At 42.4% G+C, this 20,282-nt stretch overlaps 1 protein-coding gene across 3 annotated transcripts in view; it reads right to left on the reverse strand.

The window, feature by feature from the left end:
• The window catches only part of GAB2 (GRB2 associated binding protein 2), a 156,081-nt gene that overhangs the window by 39,842 nt on the left and 95,957 nt on the right, over positions 1–20,282 (reverse strand). For all 3 annotated transcript variants that reach the window (XM_070749527.1, XM_070749528.1, XM_070749529.1), the window contains exon 2: positions 5,978–6,278. In XM_070749527.1, coding sequence (XP_070605628.1) covers positions 5,978–6,278 — 301 coding nt within the window. The remainder of the gene's footprint in view (positions 1–5,977; positions 6,279–20,282) is intronic.

Below are 20,282 nucleotides of genomic sequence, written 5' to 3' on the forward strand. Positions count from 1 at the left end.
GAGTTATGGTTTATGGAACTATCGATACCACTATGATCCAAAGACATTTGCCAGTGAGATTTTAGGGGGGAGGAAATACTCTAGAGGCTACAACATTAGTGTGGATAATTGCACAAAGGCGCCCCTTGTATTATTTGACAGGCGTCGTGCAGACAATCTTACAAAGCTACAACGATCCTCTCCTGGCCCCTGTTTAAATATTGCAGAAAGAACTGGAAAAAACAGGGCATGGTTAATCACGCTTCGGTATGTCTCAAGTCCACTCCTTCTCACGAAACTGTTTATGCTTTAAAAGCGAAAGTCAAACAGCACAAGACTCTTAAAATATCTTTCTGAGCGAGTCTTAGGAAATTCAGGGTCAAAGCTACAAAACACAGCAATCTGATTTTTACAGACATTTGTGTGTGTGTGTGTCAGTGGTTAAGTAAACCCAGCGACTGTAAAGCAGCCGCCACCGTTGTGAACAACCAATTTTACAACTGACACGACGTAGGACCGCAATGGGCAGGCAGGCACCATTATGGTCGTAAGTCGAGGACTAGCTAAAAATAGAAACATAGAAACATAGAAACATAGAAGACTGACGGCAGAAAAAGACCTCATGGTCCATCTAGTCTGCCCTTATACTGTTTCCTGTATTTTATCTTAGGATGGATATACAGTGATCCCCCGCTCGTTGCGAGGGTTCCGTTCCAGGACCCCCCGCAACGAGCGGGATTTCGCGAAGTAGCGCTGCGGAAGTAAAAACACCATCTGCGCATGTGCAGATGGTGTTTTTACTTCCGCAGCGCTAGCGAGGAGCCGAAGATTGGGGGCGGCGCGTGTGTTTTAAAACGTCCCCGCCGACATGGGGGGCTCGCTAGCACCCCCCCGAACCCCCAACCCGGGTTTGGGGGTGTGCTAGCGAGCCCCCCATGTCGGCGGGGACGTTTTAAAACAGCCGCGCCGCCCCCAATCTTCGGCTCCTCGCTAGCGGGCAGGCAGGCGAGAGCTAGCGCCAGCGAACGGCTTGTCCGCGCTCGCTCTCGCCGCTTTGGAGCTGAGTCCTGAAGCGAATTCGCTTCAGGACTCAGCTCCAAAGTGGCGAGAATGAACGGTGTGGGCGGGCGAAGGGCGGGCGGCAGCGAGGAGTTTGCGTGGGCGGTGGGGAAACTCCTTGCTGATGCCCGCTGCTCGCCCTCCCGCCAGCAAGAGGGGGAAGACCCAGGGAAGCCGCCCAGCAGCTGATCTGCCGGGTGCCATCTACGCATGCGTGCCCATAGAAAAAAGGGCACGCATGCGTAGATGGTGTTTTGACTTCCGGGTTGAAAAATCGCGAATTACCCTGTTCGCAATGGTCGGGGACGCAATAACCGGGGGATCACTGTATGTTTATCCCAGGCATGTATAAATTCAGTTACTGTGGATTTACCAACCACGTCTGCTGGAAGTTTGTTCCAAGGATCTACTACTCTTTCAGTAAAATATTGGACACAGTGAATTTTCCAGATCCTCATGCATCAGTGTTCGTAAACTTCAGATCGTGCAGAATGCAGCTGCAAGAGCAATCATGGGCTTTCCCAAATATGCCCATGTTACACCCACACTCCGCAGTCTGCATTGGTTGCCGATCAGTTTCTGGTCACAATTCAAAGTGTTGGTTATGACCTATAAAGCCCTTCATGGCACCGGACCAGATTATCTCCGGGACCGCCTTCTGCTGCACGAATCCCAGCGACCAGTTAGGTCCCACAGAGTGGGCCTTCTCCGGGTCCCGTCAACTAAACAATGTTGTTTGGCGGGGCCCAGGGGAAGAGCCTTCTCTGTGGCGGCCCCGGCCCTCTGGAACCAACTCCCCCTGGAGATTAGAATTACCCCCACCCTCCTCGCCTTTCATAAGCTCCTTAAAACCCACCTCTGCCGTCAGGCATGGGGGAACTGAGATATTCTTTCCCCCTAGGCCTTTACAATTTATGCATGGTATGTTTGTATGTATGTTTGGTTTTACAATAAGGGTTTTTTAGTTGTTTTAGTATTGGATTGTGACATGCTGTTTTTTATCATTGTTGTTAGCCGCCCCGAGTCTACGGAGAGGGGCGGCATACAAATCCAATAAATAAAATAAATAAATAAATCAGTACGCTGATGACACCCAGTTATACATCTACAGAAAGACCTAGGTAGATTAACGCTGTGGGCCCAAACTAACAAAATTATGTTCAACGTTGAGAAGAGTAAAGTCCTTCATTTAGGTAAAAAAAAAACTAGACACGCATACAGGAGGAACCCTACTTAGCAGTAGTGACTATGAAAGGGATCTCGGCGTCTTGGTGGATAATCAACTAAATATGAGCCAGCAATGTGCAGCAGTGGCTAAAAAGGCCAACACAATCCTAAGCTGCATGAACAGGGGGATACACTCCAAGACCAGAGAGGTATTAATGCCACTCTATAACGCCCTGGTCAGACCTCACCTGGAGTACTGCATTCAGTTCTGGTCACCACTTTTCAAAAGAGACATTGAAACTCTGGAGAAGGTGCAGAAAAGAGCAACCCAAATGATTAGGGGACTAGAAACCAAGACTTATGAAGATAGGTTGTGGGAACTGGGCATGGATGACCTTGAGAAAAGGAGGGCCAAGGGGGACATGATAGCAGTCTACAGGTACTTGAGGAGTTGCCACAGAGAGGAGGGGGCCACTCTATTCTCCAGAGCACCAGAGGGCTGGACAAGGAACAACAGTTGGAAGCTGACCAGGGAGAGATTCAACCTGGAAATAAGAAAGAACTTCCTGACGTTCAGCGCGAACTTTGGACATTCTCAAGAGGAGATTGGACTGTCATTTGGCTGGGTGCTGTAGGATTCCTGCTTAAGCAGGGGGTTGGACTTGATGACCTGCAAGGTCCTTTTCAACTCAAATAAATAAATAAATAAATAAATGGATGGATGGATGGATGGATGGATGAATAAATGAATGAATGAATAAATCTCCACTCCATGCCAGTTCAGTGAAGCAGTGGATGTGATGTGCCGGTGCCTGGAAGCTATAAGGGTCTGGATGGGTCCAAGAGGCTCAAGCTCAACCCAGACAAGTTCCGAGTGGCTGTGGGAAGTTGGGTTTCTTCAGTGAAAACTACTGAATATTGCAAACAATCATTGTGGTGGAGAGTTGGGGTTGGTGGCCATGAAATGTTTACCTCTTCCTGGGGAAGGGAGCGTAACAGAAAATAATTGAGAAAAATTGAAAAACGTTGAACTAGCCATGCCCAGTTCCTGCAACCGTTCTTCATATGTTTCAGCCTCCAGTCCCCTAATCATCTTTGTCGCTGTTCTCTGCACTTTTTCTAGAGTCTCAACATCCTTTTTGTATTGTGGTGACCAAAACTGAATGCCAGATTCCAAGTGTGGCCTTACCAAGGCCTTATAAAGTGGTATTAACATTTCACGTGATCTTGATTCTATCCCTCTGTTTACGCAGCCTAGAACTGTGTTGGCTTTCCCCCACCTTTTTCCGGCTCAGCCCAACACCCCCGCCGATCCCTCCCAGGCCCCTGTGACAATTTATCCTGCGAAAGGATGAAGCTGCAAAGAGCCTGCGCCAGGAAAGGAAACCCGGAGTGTGTGCGGAACACAATAGAAAGGAAGTACTTGGGCTTTGCTGCAATATGTAATGCTTTCCGGGCAGCAAAGTCAGGAGGCCTTCGGCAAAACGGTGGTGCGGAAAATAAAATGCCACCGCGGGCACCCGTGCCTGCAAGGGAGGCTTTGGTAACAACCTGTCTTTGCAAGCTCACTTACAGAATGACCAGAGTTGGAAGGGAGCTTGGGAGGTCTTCTAGTCCAACCCCCTGGCTCAGGTAGAAGACCTATACCAGGGATGGCGGGGTGGCGGTGTTGCATGTCCACACCCATAATGCAATGCACCCTGCACCCCCATGCATGAGCACACGGCCCCTCTCCCATGAATGCAGGCGCAACACCTCCCATCGTGCATGCCCTCCCCCCCAGTGGGCCTGGAAAGCCTCCTGAACCATTTTTTTAAAAAAAATATTTTTTATTGAGTTATATACATTAAAAAGAACATTGCAAAAAAGAAATACACTACGTACAATACATACAAAAAGTAAAGTAGATAATAGATAGATAGATAGAAAGAAAGATAAATAGATAGATGATAGAGATAGATAGATAGATAGATATAGATAAATAGATAAATAGATAAATAGATAGGTAGGTAGGTAGGTAGATAGATAGAGATAGATAGATAGATAGATAGATAGAGATAGATAATAGATAAATAGATAAATAGATAATAGGTAGGTAGGTAGGTAGATAGATAGATAGATGAATGATAGAGATGGATGGATGGATGGATGGATGGATAGATAGATAGATAGATAGATAGATAGATAGATGAATGATAGAGATGGATGGATGGATGGATGGATGGATGGATGGATGGATAGATAGATAGATAGATAGATAGATAGATAGATAGATAGATTCTCTAGACTAGCCTAATCTAAATCCTGCAACCATTTTTCGTATGTTTTTGCCTCCAGGCCTTTAATCACCTTAGTTGTTTCTCTTTGTACTTTTCCCAAAGTCTCAACATCTTTTTTGTAACGCGGTGACCAAAACTGGATACAGGATTCCAGGTGTGCCTTTCCTAAGGCTTTATAAAGCAGTGCTAATGCTTCATGTGGTTTTAATTCTGTGCCTCTACTTATACAACCAAAGACTGTCTTCCGAATTGTGCGATTAAACATCAGTAGCAAAATTATTTTTTAGATCCTGTGGTTTTGGATGCTTGAGTGAATTTGCAAATGTAAGAATTGGAGCCATTTGCTCGCTGAAGGATTTACAGTTTCATTCCCATCTTTCAAACCCTGCAAGATGCCAACATCTGGATTAAACATTTTAATTCAGGGGACCTCGGATAGTTCTTGGGGGAAATCTGCTACCGCCCACAGCGCATAGGATGCGACAACCTCTCTCTCCTGCATACCATTCAAACACCCTCAAACACAACACATTCTCAACTCAGAAGGAAAAGAAAACACTTCTGATTTTTAATTATGATGTACATAACATTTTTCCCTTAGACTATCCAAAATTGACCTCTCCAGGTTCCTAAGAGGCCAGTAAGGGGCGTACATAAGTGCACTGGTGTGCCTTTCGTCCCCAGTCCAATTGTCTCTCCTTTATCTCATATATCATATATATTTTCTTCCTTTCATATATCTTCTCCTCTATTTTTACATCTTATCTTTATATATATTACTTCATGTCTATTCTCTTCCATATGTATTGTGTATTGGACAAATGAATAAATAAAATAAAATAAAAATTGTTTATGATGCACTACAAAGTTAGGAGGGACCTTGGAGATAATAATAATAATAAATAATAATAACAATAACAACAATAACAACAAGAATAATAATAATAATAAGAAGAAGAATTGGGACTTGTGCCAGAACTACCATCTATCAGTGAAAAAAAAACTGGTGGGATCATAAGCCCCAAAAAGTGGTAAAAAATGAGCAAGCAAAACTAATGCGGGACTTCCAACTGACCGAATTTTGAAACATAACATACTAGACACACAGGCACACAAAAATAGACATTATCTACTATATAAACTGTATGTGTTTTTTCTACCAGTTCCATGTACCTGACCAAAATTTTACTACCAGTTCGGCGTACCTGACCAAAATTTTACTACCAGTCCCACATACCTGACCAAAATTTTACTACCAGTTCCACATATCTGACCAAAATTTTACTACCGTTTCTGCACACCTGACCAAAGTTTTACTACCAGTTCTACGTACCTGACCAAAATTTTACTACCAGTTCTGCATACCTGATCAATTTTTTGCTACCGTTTCTGTGTATCTGCCCGTACCTGTAGGAACCCATCACTGCTGTAATCTTATACGTGCTTGACAAGATAAATAAAATAAATAGGATTAAAACCAACGTGGGACTCACCCGGATTGTCTTCTGACTGGTTGAACCCGCAAATCTGACAAATGTTCCGGACCCATTTGTTCATGTCTTCTTCCGTTTCCGCCACCAGGTAAAAGACCCTCTCGCTGGTTTTGATGTCGAAGACAAAACTGTCCTGCAGTTCCTTTTTGTTGAAGGTCAACCCGGCGTCCACCTGTTCACAAAAATTGAGGTTGATCACGCGGAGGGGCTTCTTGGAGTGATTGTTTTTGTAGTACTCTAAGACATCGGGATCGCCGCTCATCCGGCCGCTGCGGAGGATAAACCATCGTTTCTTCCAGGCCTGTAAGACAGAGAGAAAAAAAAACAAAGAGAGGTTTTAATTCTTGGAAAGAGAAGTGGCTGCCTTGGTTTGATTCTTTCCTTTAAAAAAAATAATTATTATTTATTCTGGGATATCGCCGGGACCGTCCCCTGCCATATAGATCCCAGCAGTAATGGGCAGCCAAAATTTTTACTGCCACACTGTAGGTGTGGCTTATTTTGTGGGTGTGGCTTAATGGTCATATGACTGGATAGGAGTGGCTTGCCGGCCGTGTGACCAGGTGGGAGTGGCTTGAATGATCAGCATCGTTCAAGTGAACTGTTAAGTCCTCGATTCACAACCTTCCCAGTGTCGCTCGCTGGGGTGACAATTTGCTTCGCGTTTCCCGTGCTCTCCTTCCTGGGTGGCCCCCCCACCTCAGGCTGGGTAGCTAAGCGAACGGGTGCTGCCAGAAGCATAAAAGCTGCCAGCACCGCTTCCACCCACGCCTTCTGATTGCATCTCAGGCCGCGTGAGGCTGGAGGGAAGCCGGGCAGCAGAGAGGGAAGCTCGTCCGAGGCCAGGAAGGAGGAAAGAGGGAAAAAGCAAGAAGCGCAGACGTAGCAGCAGGGGAAAAAAGGAGAGCCGAGCTGAGACCAGTAATCCAGGAAGTGCCAGCCGCCGATCAGCGGGATCTGTGCACGCATCTTCATTTCCGCCGGTGGAACTGCCTTCCACCCCGTCCTGCCTGCTGCCCACCCCTGGCTTCCAGTGACTAATTAGAGACTGCAGGGTTAGCTTTCTCCGGGTCCAGTGATAGACTGCTACCGGAATGGTAAGATGCTCCATTCCGGTAGCGATTGTGAGGATGCCTGAGCAGCTGCACACTCCCGGAGTGTGAAAAACAGCACAACGGGCAAAATGGAAGTCCGTTTTTCCGAACTTCCTGTTTGCCCATTTGGTTGGTTTTTCACCATCCCAGCCTTCAGTGAGGCCTATGTGCATGCATGGGAATGAGGGCGATTGCATATATGCGCAGGGGCAGCGCAGGGGTGGTGCACGCTTGTGTAGGGAGGGAATGGGTGTGGGCATGTGTGCCTGTGCTACCACACACACACACACAAACGCACATACTTTTGGTATGCAAACTACTGTAAAAAAGGTTCACTATCACTGACCCATAATTAAGGTGACCGATTATCCCCCTTTAGGGAGGACAATCCTTCTTTTGTAGGTTCTGTCCTTCCTCGAAAAGTGTCCTCCCACCTCTCCTCCTTTTCGATATTTAAAACTAATCTGTTAATCTCTGTATTCGGAGATGCCGTTACATGTCATGTGATGGCACAGTTCGGAAATGCCTGCGCAGGGCACAGGAGAACTTCACGTGTCTCACGCTTGTCTCCCGCCATTGCCTCGATATTATACTTCGTGTTTACTTCTAATGGAAATACAGAACTATTTCTTTCTCGTAGAAACATAGAAACAGAAGATTGACGGCAGGAAAAGACCTCATGGTCCATCTCGTCTGCCCTTATACTATTTCCTGTATTTTATCTTAGGGTGGATATATGTTTATCCCAGGCATGTTTAAATTCAGTTCCTGTGGATTGACCAACCATGTCTGCTGGAAGTTTGTTCCAAGCATCTACGACTCTTTCAGTCAAATAATATTTTCTCACGTTGCTTCTGATCTTTCCGCCAACTAACCTCAGATTGTGCCCCCTTGGTTCTTGTGTTCACTTTCCTATTAAACACACTTCCCTCCTGAACCTTATTTAACCCTTGAACATATTTAAATGAATATTTAAATATTTAATATTCTCAGTGAATATTATAGAAACATAGAAACATAGAAGATTGACGGCAGAAAAAGACCACATGGTCTTAGGATGGATATTTGTTTATCCCATTATACTCAGGTAAGTAGAATTCATGTTTTATAAATTCACTAATTCAATTTTATACAACCCTGTTTTCAACACAAGTGTAAAATAATTTAAATATAGATTTATGTTCTGCCGGCGTGTCTCAACCGTCCGTAATTACAGGGTAATTAGCCAGGAAGACACACACCACACGATAAAAGGAAAACCCAAAAGTTTTTATAAAGAGAAAAACAGAAACAGCTCTCTTTTTAAATGTCAAAGGGATTTTCTGGTACAGGTTAAATGCAGTCCAAATGCTCACCCAATAACGGGGAAATTGAGTCCAATTCTAAAGTCCAGAGAGTCCACACACACAATCCTGAACAGCAAAAACCATGATCTTGACAAAACAATGAATCAGATAAACTGCCATGAGGCTAAAACACCAGGCTGCACTTTTATGTGTAGCACTAATTACAGCAGCCCCACCCAACCACAGGTGGCCTCATTTTCTCTTGTAATAATCCTTCAGTTGTTCTCTCCTATGCATCACTCTACGCATGTGTGGATGTGTCATTAATTCTTGTTCAGAATCCAGGGATGATACAGATGACTGATCTCCTCCTGGGCTGTCTGCCAAACTCCCCTCTTCCCTGTCACTCATGTCTCCTTGGTCAGAGGAGACTTCGTCGGCAGATTCTACTGGGAGCAAAACATGCCTGGGGCATGGGGATGTCTCTCCCACATCCACCTGCACATTCCTTGGGGCAGGAACTGGGCCAGAGCTAACCACAACAGATTTAGTAAAGTTTTATTCCTTTTGTTATTAAAGTTTTAGTTTCAATTGTTGATTTTATTTATTCATAACAATATAAATGTTTCATTGATTTACGTTGTACTTTTTTCTTACATTTTTTCGTCCTCCTTTTCATTGAAAAAAATGGGTCACCTTACTATAATGTCCTTTTCCAATGGCCAATTCTGAAATCCAACATATCATTTGGGTATCATTGCAACTCCAAGAAACGCAGGTGACAAATCCGCCCAGCTTTGAGTCATCTATACTCCAGCGGAGGGGAGGATGGGCTGCAATTTCATCAGCTGCAATTTTGCGGACAAATAAATCACAGCAGGAGAGAAACATCCAGGGGGCCTTGTTTTGAAGCCTCTTGGCTGAAAATGTGTCGAGAGAGGCATGCTAATTCATTTGTGTGTCCTAAATAAAAGCGGGAATTGTCAAAACACATTATGGGTTTACACGATAATTCAGAGGAGCTGCTTTGGACTTGCTGCTAATTCATACAGCCCTATCTATTTTTTTTATTGATTTATTTGCTTTTTCAAGTACGTATTGGTGGTATACAAAGATGTGACAATATTTATATACATGATACTAGTAAAAAAGAAACATTAGGACAGGGGACAGAAAGCACACTGGTGCACTTATGCACATCCGTTACTGACCTCTGAGGATGTGGGTTGTATGATTGTTTTTTATTATAAGGGTTTTTAAATACTGTTTTTAATATTGGATTTGTACTCTGTATATTGCTTGTTGTGAGCTGCTCTGAGTCTTCGGAGAGGGGTGGCATACAAATTTTAATAATAATATTAATATTAATAACAACAAAACAACAAACAACAACAACAACAACAACAAAACAACAACAACAACAACAATAATAATAGCGGCACAAGAACAGGCCATTAAAACAAATGCTGTCAAAGCCAGAATTAAAAAATCAACAGACGATCCAAAGTGCAGACTCTGTAAAGAAACAGAGGAAACAATCGATCACATACTCAGCTGCTGCAAAAAGATCGCACAGACTGACTACAAGCATAGACACGATGCTGTGGCACAGATGATCCACTGGAACTTGTGCCGGAACTACCATTTACCAGTGGCAAAGAACTGCTGGGATCATAAGCCCGAAAAAGTGGTCGAAAATGAGCAAGCAAAACTACTGTGGGACTTCCGACTTCCGACAGGACCGAATTCTGAAGCATAACACACCAGACATTGTGATCGTGGAGAAAAAGAAAGTATGGATCATCGACATCGCAATCCCAGGGGACTGCAGAATTGAGGAGAAGCAGCTAGAGAAATTAGTGAAATACGAAGATCTAAAAATCGAGCTGCAACAACTCTGGCATAAGCCCGTGAAAGTGGTCCCAGTGGTACTTGGCACACTGGGCGCAGTGCCAAAGGATCTCAGCGGACATTTGAAAACCATCGGAATTGACAAAATCCCCATCTGTCAATTGCAAAAGGCCGCTTTACTGGGATCGGCAAATATAATTCGCTGCTACATCACGCAGTCTTAGGTGCTTGGTGATGAAATACGAAATCCAGCATAGTGATCTCGTTTGCTGGGTTGTATTGACATAATAATAATAATAATAATAATAATAATAATAATAATAATAATGATAATAATAATAATAATAATAATAATAATTTGCTTTTACATTGATTCCTATGGGAAACATTGCTTCTACTTACAAACTTTTCTACTTAAGAACCTAGTCACGGAACAAATTAAGTTCTTAAGTAGAGCTACCACTGTACATGATACTAGTAAAAGAGAAACAATAGAACAGGGGACGGAAGGCACGTTGGTGCACTTATGCACGCTCCTTCTCTTAGGAATTGGGAGAGGTCAACAGTGGATAGTCTAAGGGTAAAGTTTTGGGGGTTAGGTGATGATACTACAGTCAGGTAGTGAGTTCCATGCACCAACTACTCAGTCACTAAAGTTGTATTTCCTTCCGTCGAGTTTAGAGCGGTTTACTTTACGTTTGTACATCCTTGCGCGAGATTTGGCTTGCTGTGCATGTGCAGAAACCAAATCTCACAAATTGCACATCACGGAGCGCAGCTGCACATGCATCCCGGAATTTATCACCGGACCTGGGTGCAGCGGCTGCGGATGAGTGTGTGGGGGCCCCTCTGCCCACCTGCCCAGATGTTACTGCATCCTATTTAGCCTTGTTTTTGTGGCTGGGAACATGCGTGAATAGTGCGCGTGTGAGTAATAAGCATGCGTGGGAAGGTGTGCCCCAGTGCGAAGCGCACACACGCTCATATCTGTGAACCAGTACGGAAGATAAGTGAAAACCACCCTTGCTTCCGATTGGTTGAAATTTCTCCAAGATAGAAAGCTCCTATTAATCAGGAAGTTTTTGGCTTTTAGGTAGAACCAAACAAAGTAAAAAACTAGAAGTTCATTTTACTCCGTGTTGTGGTTGGCTCTGGCCCAGCTCCTGCCCCAGGGAATGTGGAGGTGGAGGCAGGAGAAACGTCAACATGTCCTAGGCCTGTTTTGCTGCTGGCAGAGTCAGGGAGTGCAGTTTCCTCGGACGAAGAAGAAGGTGGGGGTGACTTGGAAGAGGGGGGCTTGGCACACAGCCCAGGAAGCCAATCTCCATTATCTTCGGTCAATTCGGATGACGAACTGTTAGACCCACACAGGCGCAGACTTATGCATCGAAGAGACCAATTGAGGAAATATTACAGGAGAAAAGAGAGGCCACCTGTATTTGGGTGGGGCTCCAGCAATTAGAGCTGCTGCTATAAATAGCAGCGTGCTAGTTTGGCTGTTGTGGAAGATTATCTGATCGCAGTTCTTCAGGATCGTGCCTCGCTGTTTCTGAACTTTGTTTGTGGATTTTTCATGCCTTTGACACAAAAGCAGAGTAAAGTGTGTGTGTGTTTCACTTCGTGAGAAGAAGGAGGGCTGTGATGTTTCTTCACAGCTGCTAGCTAAGTACTTAAGGACTGATTAAGGGACTTGTACAGCCTACAAGGTTGTTTTGGGGAAGAGTGCTCTTTGCAATACAAAAAGGGTGCTTTGTTTCTTTTGAATTTTGTGATAAAGGACATTGTTTTGAATTTTCAAACGTGTGCGTGTCTGAAATTTGTACCCATGAATTTTCGGGAGGCTTCTACCAGAGAGCCCAGCAGAACACTACTGTAATAATTTTGTTTTTGTCAGAAGAAGGAAGAACCTTCAGAAGAGAAGGATTTAGGGGTAGTGATTTCTGACAATCTCAAAATGGGTGAGCAGTGTGGTCGGGCGGTAGGAAAAGCAAGTAGGATGCTTGGCTGCATAGCTAGAGGTATAACAAGCAGGAAGAGGGAGATTGTGATCCCCTTATATAGAGCGCTGGTGAGACCCCATTTGGAATACTGTGTTCAGTTCTGGAGACCTCACCTACAAAAAGATATTGACAAAATTGAACGGGTCCAAAGACGGGCTACAAGAATGGTGGAAGGTCTTAAGCATAAAACGGAGCAGGAAAGACTTCATGAACTCCATCTGTATAGTCTGGAGGACAGAAGGAAAAGGGGGGACATGATCGAAACATTTAAATATGTTCAAGGGTTAAATAAGGTTCAGGAGGGAAGTGTTTTTAATAGGAAAGTGAACACAAGAACAAGGGGACACAATCTGAAGTTAGTTGGGGGAAAGATCAAAAGCAACATGAGAAAATATTATTTCACTGAAAGAGTAGTAGATCCTTGGAACAAACTTCCAGCAGACGTGGTTGGTAAATCCACAGTAACTGAATTTAAACATGCCTGGGATAAACATATATCCATTGTAAGATAAAATACAGGAAATAGTATAAGGGCAGACTAGATGGACCATGAGGTCTTTTTCTGCCATCAGTCTTCTATGTTTCTAACAAGTATGCACAAATATCTGTAAATGGTTTTTTTGCCTGACCCCAAAAAACCTTGGAAAGATCTTGAAGTGGCTGGAAATAACCTTGAATGGGCAATGAAATGCAGAGGGGTGATTGATGGGTATTGCCAGTACACTTTGAACCTTGATGAGAAAGGGCTGAGCTCCTAGCTCTGCCAAAACTCGGTCTGGAGAAACATTGATTTTAGCATGTTTGCAATGTTACAAGGCTTTTTCCAAGTTGGTCAAGGCAGTGCCGGCTAAAATTGATATGATGGGAATTCAAGGAGGCCGCAGGTGGAAACGAGGAAGTAAATCAGTTTTAGAGCTCTGATAGAGACGGGAAAGTAGATTTTGAAGCAAAGGGAACAACAAAGCAATCGCTCTGCTGTAATTATAGTAATTAAGTTCCTGCAACTTTTTATTTATATTGAGCTGTTTCATGCAACGGAATGCACACACCATACCACATCTATCAGATTGGGAAACTCTGGTCTGGCTTCTGACAGGTGTCCCACACACTTCTCAAATCACATGGACTAGAAACTTAGCTTCAAGAGTTGCATGGGAGCGGGGTGGTGATGGTGGTAACTGCATGCTCCCACTTTAATAACACAAGAGAGGGATTGCAATTATATCTATCTATCTATCTATCTATCTATCTATCTATCATCTATCTATCTATCTATCATCATCTATCTATCTATCATCTATCTATCTATCTATCTATCTATCTATCTATCTATCATCTATCTATCTATCTATCTTTCTATCTATCATGATCATCATCATCATTATCTATCTATCTATCTATCTATTATCTATCTATCTATCATCTATCTATCTATCTATCTATCTATCTATTATCTATCTATCTATCTATCTATCATCATCATCATCATTATCTATCTATCTATCTATCTATCTCTATCTATCATCTATCTATCTATCTATCTATCTATCTATCTATCTATCTATTATCTATCTATCTATCTATCTATCTATCTATCTATCTATCTATCTATCTATCACCACCACCACCACCACCACCATTATCTATCTATCTATCTATCTATCTATCTATCTATCTATCTATCTATCTATCTATCATCTATCTATCTATCTATCATCTATCTATCTATCTATCTATCTATTATCTATCTATCTATCTATCTATCATCATCATCATTATCTATCTATCTATCTATCTATCTATCTATCTATCTATATCTATCTATCTATCATATCTATCATATCTATCTATCTATCTATCTATCTATCTATCTATCTATCTATCTATCTATCTATCTATCTATCTATCTATCTATCTATCTATCTATCTATCTATCTGATTTTTTTTATGCCGCCCTTCTCCTTAGACTCAGGGTGGCTTACAACATGTTAGCAATTGCACTTTTTCAACAGAGCCAGCATATTGCCCCCACAATCTGGGTCCTTATTTTACCCACCTCGGAAGGATGGAAGGCTGAGCCAACCTTGAGCCGATGATGAGATTTGAACCGCTGACCTGCAGATCTAACAGTCAGCTTTAATTGCCTGCAGTACTGTACTTTACCCACTGTGCCACCCTGGGTCAATTGTCTCTACAAAATGTGTAAAGTCCCTGCAACTAATCAGGAATCTGGCTGAATGTTTACCAACAAACATTTTTTTAAAAGTTAAAATATATACATATTAGTAGCTGGATACCCATGCTTCGCTACAAAACTATGTGATTGGGGTTCATAAATTGACAGTTAAAGCTTGAAAACTTAATGAGTAGTTACAATCAGGCTTGATACATTGATACTTAAAACTTGAACATTTATGTAGAATGAATAACCACTTAGCATCATAATGTGTTAACATAAGGCAACTGGCAGTTGGAACAGAGTTCTTTTTGGGTGGGGAGTGGGAGTAGAACATCTAACTCCTTAGCATCTGAGTGTGTAATACCGATACTGTATAAGAAATACTAATGATCTGATGGTCATTTCAAAAAAAATCTTTTTTTAGTAAGCAACTAGAAGCCAAGAGGAACATATGTATTAAGTTTCAGGTTTGTAGGCTTTACAATTCTGGAGATTTCATGTTGACTGAATGGTATTATTCTACTCACACTCATTGCTGTAACTGGAAAAAAAAGATCCAGTAAAAAGAAAAGTCAACCAAAAGAGCATCATACCAACAAAAGCAAATAAAACACCCCACCAGGAACAAAAAAATGAATTAAAGTTTGATTTGTGTGCATTGTTTAATAGACCGTTACACTAGCCACGCCCACCCAATCACATGATCACCTAGCCATGCCCACCCAGCCAGTCTGGCCCACCACAACAGTCTGAGGGACCACAAACGGGTAGGTTCCTGACTTACGACTGCAAAGTAAGATGCTTGGCTGCATAGCTAGAGGTATAACAAGCAGGAAGAGGCAGATTGTGATCCCGCTGGTGAGACCCCATTTGGAATAATACTGTGTTCAGTTCTAGAGACCTCACCTACAAAAAGAGATGGATCAAATTGAACACGTCCAAAGACGGGCTACAACACTGATTGACAGTCAATTTCACATGCTGTTGTGCAAATGGAATAGTTAAATAAAATAAACAAAATTGAGCGGGTCCAAAGATGGGCTACAAAAATGGTGGAAGGTCTTAAGCATCAAACTTATCAGGAAAGACTTAACGAACTCAATCTGTATAGTCTGGAGGACAGAAGGGAAAGGGGGGACATGATCGAAACATTTAAATACGTTCAAGGGTTAATAAATAAAGTTCAGGAGAGAAACGTTTTTAATAGGAAAGTGAATACAAGAACAAGGGGGCACAATCTGAGGTTATTCGGGGGAAAGATCAGAAGCAACGTGAGAAAATATTATTTGACTGAAAGAGTAGTAGATGCTTGGAACAAACTTCCAGCAGACGTGATTGGCCAATCCACAGGAACTGAATTTAAACCTGCCTGGGATAAACATAGATCCATCCTAAGATAAAATACAGGAAATAGTATAAGGGCAGACTAGGTGGACCATGAGGTCTTTTTCGGCTGTCAATCTTCTATGTTTCTATATTACTAATAAAGGAGGCAACAAGATCGTAAAATAGGGCAAAAACACACAACTGTCTTGCTTAGCAATGCTTAACTGGCTCGACTGTGGTCATAAGTGGAGGACTACCTATACTAAATTAACGAAGGGAACAATTCACTTAACTACTGTGGCAAGAAAGTTGGACGAATGGAGACAAACTTTACGCCTATGTTTCTAAAAGTGTGAAGACCCCTGCTATAGAGTCTCCTGCTTGAGCAGGGGCTGGGCTAGAAGACCTCTCATGGTCCCTCCCAGCTCTATTCTGCTTGATTGAACATTTATTCCAAAGCTTTGGATGACCCCTGGTAGCTCTGTTCAATAAACCCCAAACGTGGATCATGAACGATCAATATCTTCCCACCGTTTTTTAATTGGCAGTACAGATTTAAGCATTATTGACTGTGATTCCGAAGGTAATAAATGGTCGTCGCAATTAGAGGCCACGCAGAGAGACAGCTCTTCCTCCGGTTCGCATTTAAAGCCATCTTAAATTATTGGCCATCACATTGATGCCAGTCAATTCTGAAGTTTAATTACCAGCATTTCCTTTCATCCAGCATCTCAGCCATCCTGCCAAGCCGTTCATTATCACATCTCTCCTTGGCATAATTTAACAAATAAATCCTGATGTGTCACCCGGATTGGAACCGGCGCTGACACCGTCCTTGGCATTGTCTCCCGAATCTGTTTGTGCTTTTCGTCCGCACCCGGTGAAATTTGAAGGTGGTTGGTCTCTTCAAATTTCGTGTTTTGCCCTTGCGTAGCATCGATCCAGGCACTGCGGAAAATTTTTAAAGCATTGGCTCCAAAGACTGCTTGGCAAAGAAAAGTGGAAAAACACTACACCAAAGGCTTTAGCAGTGGCCTGGAGTTTTTATTTTTATTTATTTATTGATTGATTTTGTCCAATACACAATGAGGGTTTTAGTGGGTATACACATAGAAAAATACATGATGAAGGTTATAGAGGATATACTCATAGTAAAATATGTTCTGCCGGCGTGTTTCAACCACCCGTAATTACAGGGTAATTAGTCCAGGAAAACACACACCACACAATAAAAGGAAAACCCAAAAGATTTTATAAACAGAAAAACAGAAACAGCTCCCTTTTTAAATGTCAAAGGGATTTTCTGGTACACACAAGGCACAGGTTAAATGCAATCCAATTGCTCACCCAATAACTGGGAAATCGAGTCCAATTCTAAAGTCCACACACAATCTTGAACAGCACAAAAACCACGATCTTGACGAAACAATAAATCAGATAAATTGCCACGAGGCTAAAACACCAGGTTGCACTTTTATCTGTAGCACTAATTACAGCAGCCTCACCCAACCACAGGTGGCCTCATTTTCTCTTGTAATAATCCTTCAGTTGTTGTCTCCTATGCATCACTCTACGCATGCGTGGATGTGTCATTAATTCTTGTTCAGAATCCAAGGATGATACAGATTATTGATCTCCCCATGGGCTGTCTGCCAAACTCCCCTCCTCCCTGTCACTCACGCTTCCTTGGTCAGAGGAGGTTTCGTCGGCAGATTCCATCGGGAGCAAAACAGGCCAGGGGCATGTGGATGTTTCCCCCACATCCACCTCCACATTCCTTGGGGCAGGAGCTGGGCCAGAGCTAACCACAACTAAAATACATCTAAGAAAGAATAGAAGAGAAGATATAGGAATAGAAGAAAGGTATAGGAGATATAGGAGAACAATAGGACAGGGGACGGAAGGCACTCTAGTGCACTTGTACACGCCCCTTACTGACCTCTTAGGAATCTGGATAGGTCAACTGTGAATAATCCAAGGGTAAAGTGTTGGGGGTTTGGGGATGACACTATGGAGTCCAGTAATGAGTTCCACGCTTCGACAACTCGGTTACTGAAGTCACATTTTTTACAGTCAAGTTCAGAGTGGTTAATATTAAGTTTAAATCTGTTGTGTGCTCTTTTGTTGTTGTGGTTGAAGCTGAAGTAGTCGCCGACAGGCAGGACATTGCAGCATATGATCTTGTGGGCAATACTTAGATCTTGTCTAAGGCGTCTTAGTTCTAGGGTTTCTAGGCTGAGGATTGCATGTGCCAGGATTAAATTTGTCTCAGGCAGCGTTTCTCATGCTTGACAATTTTAGGTTGTGTGGACCTCAACTCCCAGAATTCCCTAGCCGGTGTGCTTCAGGGTGGGTGGGTTTCAACTCCCAGAATTCCAGACCATACTGCTTCAAGATACATGAAGTTCACTTCCAGAATCCCACAGTCAATATTGCTTTAAGATGCAGGCTTCAATTCCCAGAATTCCTCAGCCAGCATGCTTCACGATTTGTATGGACTCCAACTCCCAAAATCCCAGTCAATATTGCTTCAAGATTTGTGGACTTCAAATCCCAGAATTCCCCAACCAGCATGCTTCAAGATGTGTGGACTTCAACTCCCAGAATTCCCCAGGCATCAGGTATCAAGTTTGGTGGACTACAACTCCCCAATCACACAGTCTTCTACCGCCTTCTACCGCACGAATCCCAGCGGCTGATAAGGTCCCCCAGAGTTGGCCTTCTCCGGGTCCCGTCGACCAAACAATGTCGTTTGGCGGGACCCAGGGGAAGAGCCTTGTCTGTGGCGGCCCCGGCCCTCTGGAATCAACTTCCCCCAGAGATTAAAACGGCCCCCACCCTCCTTGTCTTTCGCAAATTACTCAAGACCCACCTTTGTCGCCAGGCATGGGGGAGTTAGGATATTCCTTCCCCTAGGCCATTACTGGTTATGTATGGTATGTTTGTGTATATGTTTTGTTTTTTTAATAAGGGTTTTTAGTTGTTTTATTAAATTGGATTGTTACATGTTGTTTTTTATCATTGTTGTTAGCCGCCCCGAGTCTGCAGAGAGGGGCAGCATACAAATCCAATAAATAATAATAATAATAATAATAATAATAATAATAATAATAATAATAAGTGGACTTCAACTCCCAAAATCCCAGTCAATATTGCTTAAAGATGTGTGCAACTCCCAGAATTCCCCAGGCAACATGCATCAAGTTGTGTGGACCTCAAATCCCAAAATCCCATATATAGTGTTCAGGATGTATGGACTTCAACTCCCAGAATTCCCCAGGCATCAAGATATGTGGACTTCAACTCCCCAAATCCCATAGTCCTATGGGATCCCGAGTCTACGGAGAGGGGCGGCATACAAATCCAATAAATAAATAAATAGTCAATATAGTCTTCAAGATGTGTGGACTTCAACTCCCAGAATTCCCCAGGCATCAAGATATGTGGACTTTAACTCCCCAAATCCCATAGTCCTACGGGATCCCGAGTCTACGGAAAGGGGCGGCATACAAATCCAATAAATAAAAATAAATAAATAAATAAATAAATAAAGTAAATAAATAAATAAATAAATAAATAGTCAATATAGTCTTCAAGATGTGTGGACTTCAACTCCCAGAATTCCCCAGTCAGCACTGCTGGCTGAGGAACCCTGGGAGTTGTAGTCCACACATCTTAAAGGGGCCGAGGTTGAGGAAGACTTCTCTAGGGTAGCTTTGTAAGCCCAGATGCCAACAGCTGGTGACCTTTCACTCTTCCTTCCTTTAAGCAAACATCTTTGGCGTATGTGGGAAAGAGTAAACTGTGGGATGTTGGCTTTTCAGATCTGCTCCTCGCATCATGCATCCGCCTGCCAAGAATTACATGTACTTGTCAAATCCATTTCAGAAGGGCTGCCAAAAAAGAGACAGTGGAGGCCTGGAATTAGAATTTTAAAAGCAAGGAAAGAATGTGGGTCTTTAATCACAGGCTGTCAACCAAGCTGTAGATGGGAATCGGTGAACTTCTGGAGCGCACAATCTTGCTGTTGTCTTTTATTTATTATTATTATTATTATTATTAATAATAATAATAATAATAATAATAATAATAATAATATAATAATAATATTCTCCAAAGAAAAGTGGGCTTATAAACAGAGAAACAGAAGATTGACAGCAGAAAAAGACCTCCTGTCTTATAAATATTATTATTATTATTATTATTATTATTATTATTATTAATTAGATTTGTATGCCACCCCTCTCTGAACACTCTGAGTGGCTAATAAAATCTCTTTTATCTAAATTTTAATATTGTATCATATAATAATAATAATAATAATAATAATAATAATAATAATTATTATTATTATTATTATTATTATTATTATTATTATTTATTAGATTTGTATGCCGCCCCTCTCCGAGGACTCGGGGCGGCTCACAACAACATAAACAGTGTACAAATCTAATTTTAAAAATACAATTTAAAACCATTTCTAATGAAATAAAATAATCACGCAACCCAATCAAACCATACACCAACCTTGACAATTGGGGAGGGGGTATTAGTTTCCCCATGCCTGGC

The sequence above is a fragment of the Erythrolamprus reginae genome, chromosome 4 (genome assembly GCF_031021105.1).
Source record: "Erythrolamprus reginae isolate rEryReg1 chromosome 4, rEryReg1.hap1, whole genome shotgun sequence".
NCBI classification, from domain to species: domain Eukaryota; kingdom Metazoa; phylum Chordata; class Lepidosauria; order Squamata; family Dipsadidae; genus Erythrolamprus; species Erythrolamprus reginae.